Source organism: Rhipicephalus sanguineus, chromosome 9 (genome assembly GCF_013339695.2).
Source record: "Rhipicephalus sanguineus isolate Rsan-2018 chromosome 9, BIME_Rsan_1.4, whole genome shotgun sequence".
Classification (NCBI taxonomy): Eukaryota; Metazoa; Arthropoda; class Arachnida; order Ixodida; family Ixodidae; genus Rhipicephalus; species Rhipicephalus sanguineus.
In genome coordinates, this window is record NC_051184.2 from 33,695,391 (window position 1) to 33,703,873 (window position 8,483).

Genomic DNA, 8,483 nt, shown 5'->3' on the forward strand with positions numbered 1-8,483 from the left:
GTTTCCGCCAACGCTCATTGCTGATCGTTATCAAACTGTTTACAATTGGTACGCAGGTGTCTGCCGAAATTATAGTTCCGAAACCAGGAAGGCCCACAGAAGGCGAACTCTTTGTGAACCTTGAACTGTCGCCGATGGCAGCACCACACTTTGAAGCAGGTCGACTTGGGGACTATGGTGTTGAGGTCGCTCGCCTCTTGGAGCGCTGCATTCGCGACTCCCAGTGCATTGACCTGGAGTCCCTGTGCGTGGTGTCGGGCGAGAAAGTGTGGGCACTTCGAGTCGACGCGCAGGTGTTGAATCATCAGGGCAACATTGTTGAATGTGCTGGCATAGCAACGATTGGTGCACTCATGCACTTTCGCAGGCCCGACGTAACCGTCATTGGGACGGAGGTGACCGTCCACAACCCAAGAGACCGTGAACCGGTTCCCCTGCACCTGCACCATTATCCTTTCCTGGTGTGCTTTGCCTTCTACGACGATGGAAAAACTGTGCTTGTTGACCCAACTGATCTGGAAGAACGGATTGCCGAGGGGCTTCTGTCCATAGCTGCAAATGCCCATGACGAGATTTGCTTGTTGCATCAGCACGGTTGTACTGTTCGCAAGGATTTGGTGTTGCTCTGTTCCCGACTGGCCTCAGTCCGTGCCAAAACGCTGGCTACGATGATTAAGGCCGAAATTGCGAAGGATGACGAAGGTAGAATGAAAAACAGGAGGGTTGGCTTTGCTGCTGCCCTCGAAGTTGATGAGGATGAACACTTGACAACGCTGCTGGAGCCAGAAAATATCGAAATTGACGATGCAGAGCTACAGGAAGCTCAGACACCCCCTGTCGAAAAACCCATCTCGGCAGTCGAGGCGCCAGATGTTGTATCCAAAGCCAAGGTGTTTTTGGAAGGTATAGGGACGGCAGTGATTGGCAAAGGTGGTCCCAGCAGTTGGGGCGTTCTGGAGCATTCAGATCGGGCAGCCAAAAATGCAGGAAAGCGTAACAGAAAGAGGAGGGAACCTTCACTACAAGTGGCAGAGGACGAGAGCAGCAGCGAAGAGGAAGAGCTCGTTGTACTGCAACCTGAAGACTCAAGGGCAGCAAAACAAAGTGAAAGTACCGCTGGAGCTGCTGAAGGTGATACAGCTCGTGGGTGGTATCCAAAGACTCCATTCTGAACGCCAGGCATCTGTATACGTGTGTGCCTTCCAACAGATATTGTTCTTAATGACAGGAAGAAGGCAGGGTCAGGCTCTTTATTGCGTCTGGTTTGTATGTCTGTTTTAAGTGTGTACTACCGTACTGAGTACGAGCTACACCGCGGTAGCGCGTGGCCAAGCTCAGTGTAAGGTTGTACAGTGGCGCAAATGGTGACATGTTTTCGAGTTACCAGGGGAGGTTTGAGCTGTTCCTGTGAGTGCGCATTGCCTACACTTGCCTTCACGCTCGCCCTTGTTTTGCCCTGTCGTGATATCAGCTTTGAAAATGATAGCTGCTGCAGTGGCTTGACACCCAAACTTAGAATTTTCCTTCAGTAAAGCTAAATAAAGGGCAAAAACTTCCTTCAAATAAAGAAGTGCGAGGGTGAAAGCAAGCAAATGGGAGTGATGCATACGATACGCTCACAGGAACAGCCAAACTCTCTCCCGATAACTCGAAATAATATCGCGATCGGCGCTACCGTACTATTTTGCAGTGTACTGGGCCATGCGCTTGCTTGGTGTAGCTCATACTGAGTGCGATAGTAAAGGAAACTGACCATAGTTTTTATGCTGCTTGTCCTAATCAATTGAATGATTGGGTTATAGTTGCACGAGAAGTTGGTATTGGAACACTGCCTCATAATCGCCCAATGTTGCCTTCGAAATACGAAGTAGTTTTTCTGCCCGACATTAGTAATAGTGGTAGACATCCTCACATTTCAGACTTAGTGTCCAACTCTGTAGAAGCCATGCAAGGAGTTTAATAATTCTAATGTAAAATTTTGTGCATTTTGTGGAAAAGTTGCACAGTTGCATATGTTTTTGTATGCCTGGCACATGATGTGCCATGCCATTCTGTCAGTGATACACCTGAAAAGGAAGATTACAAAATGCGGAATTATGTAGATATGTGTATTAATAGCCATATAAAAATTTGTTCAGCTCTAAGGTGTGGTATGATTCATTGATGAATGAGCTTAAACAAATGACCTCTTCACATCTGTGGTAAAAATGCTGAAATATTTCATAATGCAAATCTACTGAAAAGCTTCGCCAGCCTCCTCAGCATTGTGCTGCGTATGAAACGAAATATAAATACGAAAAATTCAAAGATATTTGTTAATATGCTGTTATGGAACACGTTGTGGAAATTAAAGGCACTCGAGAGTACTTATGTGTGAAATAAAATACAATCTACCTTGACATCCTGACTTTTGTGCAGGAAATTGATTCATTCATTTAGCTGTTCTACTGTGTGGATAATTTGGTTATGCCTCGAATACATGTTGAAAGTGTGGAGGCATACCTTGTGCTATTGTGAAGAGCGGTCCCAATCAGTTCGTCAAATTTACTGCTTGTGTGACCAGTTCATACACTCAAGTCATAGCAAACCCTGCACAGGCAAGTTTAAAAGTTTCATCAAACTTTGGTTTAATTGCCAGTGGTGGACTCAAACAAGTCATTGTAGTTGAGCAGGAGTCACTCAAGTTTGAAAGGAGTCTTCATTTAGTTGCATCACTGTTTGGGCTGATTGGACAATGTGTGCCACGTATTCAAGAGAAGAAAAAGAAAGACTACACTGCTGCCCTCATAAGCTAATGTTTATTTGAAGTTGAGCATTGATGCACACTAACAAAAATACAGGTACATTATATCCAGAAAGAAAAGCAACATGAACTAGCCATAATCTAATCAAGCCACTGTGCAGTACTCGGCTAAGAAAAAATCCCATTTCTCTGACATACCGAACAAATGATGCACGTATCACTTTTGCTTGTGTCACTTTTTGCTTCAGTTACTTCTCTGGTGAGTTAGTCGCTAATACTGAGGTAATATGTTTACTTTCGACTGCTGTGGATCTACAGCCATCTTGTCTCATCATCATCTGCTGTTTTGAGCATGGATGAATGCTTACAATATATGTATATATAAGGTGAGGAAAGCGACGTAATAACCTGGGACAAGCTGCTTGCCTTTGGCAGGGCTGTCTGCTTAGCATTTGTAAATACTTCTCTACGTAGCCCTTCAAATGTCTGTCTTTTATATACTTATAGTCTTTCCAACATCAACAAAATGATGTCAGCTCCACAGAGTTTTAGGCAAGGACCTCGTGTAATGTGATTATTTCTCACAAATGTAGCAGGTTTTCGACCATGGTCCATGTCATCCTGGATGTTATAGTAAAGCATTTGACCTGAAAAAAATAAGCTTACGATCGCAGCTAGTGAGAAGAGCTAAATTTTGATAATCAAACCATGCTCTGAATATAAAGCAAGCTATTCTCCGACAGCAATGGCCTCAGCAGCCACCATCCACCTAAGCTTAGTGAAAAGCCATAGTTTACAGCAAGAACCTCTGTTCTGTCGTTATCTATAGAGCCTCCAGATGTGTTAGTAATCAATCTTGTATGGTTTGTATAACAAAATTGAAGTTCAAGTCACCGTGCAACACTCGCCTGCACCTCTCCCGTAACTCCAAGGAAAAAGGAAAAAAGTCAGAGTTTCGCCGCAAGGGCGAAGCAATGATTGCGATAGCAAGAAACCAATGCTATACGAAGTGAGGCTCGCCAATGGATACTCTCAGTTTGAACAGCGCTCCTGTTGCAAAGGCGGCCGAAGCAGTGAAGGAAACTAGCGTGCTTCTAGTGTCGAGCTGTGACACTTGATAGTTCGCGCTCATCTTCTCTTTGTTCATTTAGCGGCGTCCCTTGAGCTCGAGTGACTTTCGTACGCTCCGTAACATGAGCGCGGACATCACGGTGAAAGCTCGAAACATCCCTCTTCCCTTCACCTCGAGAAAGCCGCGCGAGAAGACAGCGGAAGGGCAAGGTTCTCCCTGCGCAAATATAAGAAGAAGCGAGCGAGCTCGCCGACGACTTTTAAATCCGCCAGTCGCGCTCCTCGCGCCATCTCGCTGGTAATGAAGAAAACCTTATATGCGCCTGCCGTCTCTGAGTCCTGCCAGCGGTAAAGGGCGCGTATATAACGCTCGCCGTTAGCTACCTGAAGGACCTGCGCTTTCTGGCGTAGTGGTTAGCGCCCCGCGCTGCGGAACGTTTCGATTCCGCGCTTCGGAAGCATTTTTCTGAATTATTTTTCTTTGGGACTTTGATATATATAAACATACTTATACGGTGCATGACGGCGGCGACGGCAAAATCCAGCCGAGACTGTTCATATAATTGCTATCGCAATAAAAAGTTTTGGCTGTGCAACCGATGTCCATGAAGCGCGGCATATCTTCAAGTTGCAACTACAAGTAATTGCATTTCAAGTATACTTATGGCATCGTGTCGCATTTTCATTACACTTTGCTTTCATTACATAGATAAAATGCTTTTACGATAAGTGCCCTGCTAACTTTAATTATTGTGTGCTGCTACATTGTATTAGTTGAGTCTCCACTCGAACTGAAGGTTTTTATTTCTTTGTTTGAATCTTGAATTTTTACTCACGAACAACGCTGATTTTTCGTTCACAACCAACAACGCCGACGCTGCAATTTTTGCAAAATGAGCTTTTTTTATGCTGTTGCGTTAAAATTGTGAGCCACTCCACTCTGTAAGGCAGATGATCAACAAAGCTGTTTAGCATACGACGCAGAGGTGACACTGCACTTCGAACCATAGCCGGTCACCCACCCTGCAACTGAATTCGAAATGTCTGTGCAGAAAGTCGCCGTTGAATTTAGCATATGTTTCTTTAGTATTTTCCATTTTAGCATCATAGGACTTGCGCGTCTTTTTGCCGCAATGTCCGCATCGCGACACTCGTTGTCTTGTCAGCTTGCCGCATGCTCTTAGTGTTTCGTGCACTATCCTAATTGCGGTTTGACGCTCTTCTTTATTTGTAGTGGACCGGCACCGGCCAGTGGGTTAGCCCAGTTTGTATGTCATAAACGTTTTTGTCGATGCACAGGAAAATTACATGGAACCTTAGTCAATTGGAGCTTCGTCATTAAAAACTGTGCTGTGCGGACAACATCCTTCTCCGCGTCAGTGGTCTTCATAATGCACGCATGCCACTGCTCTTACGTTATGTAAACCTCAATGCCTTTCATTAGTTGCTCACAACTGTGGCCGATATAGTGAGGAGGATAATATCACCACTTGCAACGTTATGATGCTGCATTACCATTGGCTATAAACGTATGTAGTATCATGATAGCTGTGAACAAGGAGTGTACCTGTGATGAGGTCAGTACGATGTGATGGTTTGTCGATGGCCGTCGTTAACGTAACAGAATGAACAGACGTGCGAGGTAAATTCACGTTCGAGCAATCCGTTGCTGTTCTTGCGAAAAGGAAATCATGGTAGTATGCGAATAATATTTATTAACTACTGCAGAGGAAACACAAATTCACAGCACCATGTTCAGTTTCTTCAATAGCCCAGGGCTGGGAAGCTCGTTCGAAATGGGTCACTTTCATTTCCACGCCGTGATGTGTTTGGCGTGAGAAATGAATGTCTTTCCGATTTCCTTGTTCGTCCTCGAGCACCACGCCCCTGCGAATGAATTATCCATACAGAGGCAGGTTAAGAAACTGATAAAAAAGATGGTTGGTTGATCCCTCCGTCATAGGAATCGGTATAACACGAAAGTGAAACGTGTCGTCACAGTGGTTTATTGTTTATAGTGCATTGATATATGAGAGCTTGTACAATGTCTACTGTTGTTTGGCAGATATAGCACTGCTTGATGTGGACGCATCGCACTCACGTTGACGCCTAGTGGCACATCTCCGTACCGACGACTAACGCCCACGATCATGGTTTAACCCTTGCGGTAGCTGAAGTTCTTAACATATACGTGGACTCCGCATATGGTGAATCCAGAGCAAGCAAAGATGGCATCAACAGGCACACAATAAACACTAATGCTCGATATGCACTCCTTCAAAGCGTCGTGAAATGCGAAGAGAAACGCTACGCGCGTCGTGTCTTCCCTCTAGCCTGGCCGTTACTTCTCACAGGGCGAGCGGGGAACGCGGTGCCGCCGGTGCGACAGCCAGGCGAGCGCCAGAGAGCTATTTGTCGATATGGACAGATGCTATGAGCAAGGCTGCGCTAAAACCGCCACCTCACGGTGTGTTAAAACGTTGACGAAATTAAACTTGTATTGGAAACGTTTTTTTTTGTTTTTTGGAGCCTGGTGGCACAGATGTCGCCGCCCCGTTATAAAATGGACGCTCATAGCATCCATCCATCCAAGGTCACTGTGAGAGGCAAGTGTGAAAGATAAAAGGCGCGTTCATGTCGACGCCGTAATGTGTTTGGCGGTAGTTCAGTGGGCTAAACGCCCACCAGCCATCGTCGCGGACCGAGAGGTCATGGGTTCGATTGCCGTCAACAGAACTTTTTTTAATAGCTTTTTTCCTTTGCCATCATGGCATTCATTTTGCTGACGTATTTCCGTGACGGAAATACGTCATAAAAGTCTTGGTGGACCCTGGCATAAAACACTTTCGTGTTAAAACGTCGTCTTCGCTATAAAAAATAGCTGCCGTCGCGACAATGACGGCGTACTAAGCTTAAATGCTTTTAGCTCCTGCTGTCGGCGACTTTCGAGTGACCTTGAACCAAAAGCCAGTGACGTTATCCAGGCTCTCAAACCAGAATCCGGCCAACCTCTCAAAGGTCAAGAAAACGAGGTCTCTGGCCACCAACCTCTGCACAGGACCGCTTTAAATACGCTAGTTACTGATTAAACAAGTTACAAGAGATATTATTTTCGAGTTATCCTTAAGGTTTGCTCACAATATCACTGAAGCTGCGACTTCCAGTATGTCTAAGTTCTACGACTTCCAACAATCTTTTGGTGCAGAGGCAAGGTTGTCTGTGTTCGTTTTACAGCCAGAGATCATTGAAATCTGCTCACACAAACGTCAGCTGAAGAAATATGTATTCTTATACCTGATGATGACCAGAAGCTGGTCGAAGCGTCGTAAACAAACACATCCGCTGTTACTGTTCTCACGGAGGATCTACGAATCTACTTCACTGTTTACCACACCTAGGTGCTATATATATATGTGTGTGTGTGTGTGTGTGTGTGTGTGTGTGTGTGTGTGTGTGTGTGTGTGTGTGTGTGTGTGTGTGTGTGTGTGTGTGTGTGTGTGTGTGTGTGTGTGTGTGTGTGTGTGTGTGTGTGTGTGCGCGTGTGTGTGTGTGCCCGAGCACCACTCTTGCTTCCTTACACTCGGCCACATTGCGACAATGCAAGGCGAGCTGCGAAATCGCCTCTGGAGGGCGGCATTGGCGTGTCAGTCGATATCGGCCACGCAGTGGCTTGGTTTGATAAGGTGCCAACGATACCTCTGACGGTCGGCTTCGGCTGTTGCGTGCCGGACGGTCTCGGGTTACGCAGCGACTTAATTTGATACGCTGCGCAACATGGTGGCTGGCCTTTCCAATGATGCAGCCTGTCTGGATATTCTTGCAAAGATTTCTCCGGAGGGCGGCATTGACCGTGCCGCGGTGGTCGGACTTGTGCACGCCGCGACTTGTCTGGCTAAGTTGCCAAACATTCTGGGGGGCGACACTGGCTGTACCGGCATGACCTCAAGACGGGCTTACGCTTGTCTCGTCGAGGTGCTGTATTTCCCTGTGGAGTGGCTGGCGACATGATGGCGTGCGAAAAACGTGAAGCCCTCTGCTGAGCCGTTCTGTGTGTCTCCGCACCGGCGCATAAGTCTTCGAACTGTTGTAGTTAGAGATGGCCCTTAACAGGATTGAACGCTTGGAGTTTTCGTTTCCTTTGGAGTCATCTTCTCTGAGGCTCAAGGGGCGGACGTCCGGGGAGACGGCTCCGACGTGGGAGGGCCCATCTTGTTGACATCATCTGACCGGTCTGGTTTGTGGAGAAGTGGAGTGTCCTGTACGGCAGCAGCCGGTGCGTCTGCGTGTCCGCGTAATGGGAAGCGGGAGAGCACCTTCTCCGACTGATGTTGCTTGCAAATGCTCTCAGCCCCTGGCGGTATTGTGCTGGCATCGCATACCGACGCACACTCAGAGAGCTGTTGCGGTGTACAGCATCTGGGGTGAGTTCCACTGGCAGTGAAGTCGACGTTCTCTGTCGAGAGGTCATATGGGCACAGCTGCAGCCAGGCCCGTAGCCAGGGGGGGGGAGGTAAATGTGCTAGAGGACCGTCTGCACAATTAGCATGCGCATACTGAAAGAAGTAATGCACATTGTATACACTTCTTTGTCTTGGTATACGTGTTGTGCAGACGGCTCTCTAGCACATTGTGGAAACTGCGCCATAGACTGCTCTCGGGCTTCCATACT

General features: G+C 46.9%; 1 protein-coding gene across 4 annotated transcripts in view; it reads left to right on the forward strand.

Annotated features, from left to right (window-relative positions):
* LOC119404943 (exosome complex component RRP45) overlaps window positions 1-3,103 on the forward strand; it is a 48,100-nt gene extending 44,997 nt beyond the window's left edge. For all 4 annotated transcript variants that reach the window (XM_037671665.2, XM_049419129.1, XM_037671667.2 and 1 more), the window contains exon 3: window positions 57-3,103. In XM_037671665.2, the coding sequence (XP_037527593.1) occupies window positions 57-1,172 (1,116 nt within the window). In that variant the 3' untranslated portion in view covers window positions 1,173-3,103. The remainder of the gene's footprint in view (window positions 1-56) is intronic.
* The last annotated feature ends 5,380 nt before the right edge of the window (window positions 3,104-8,483 follow it).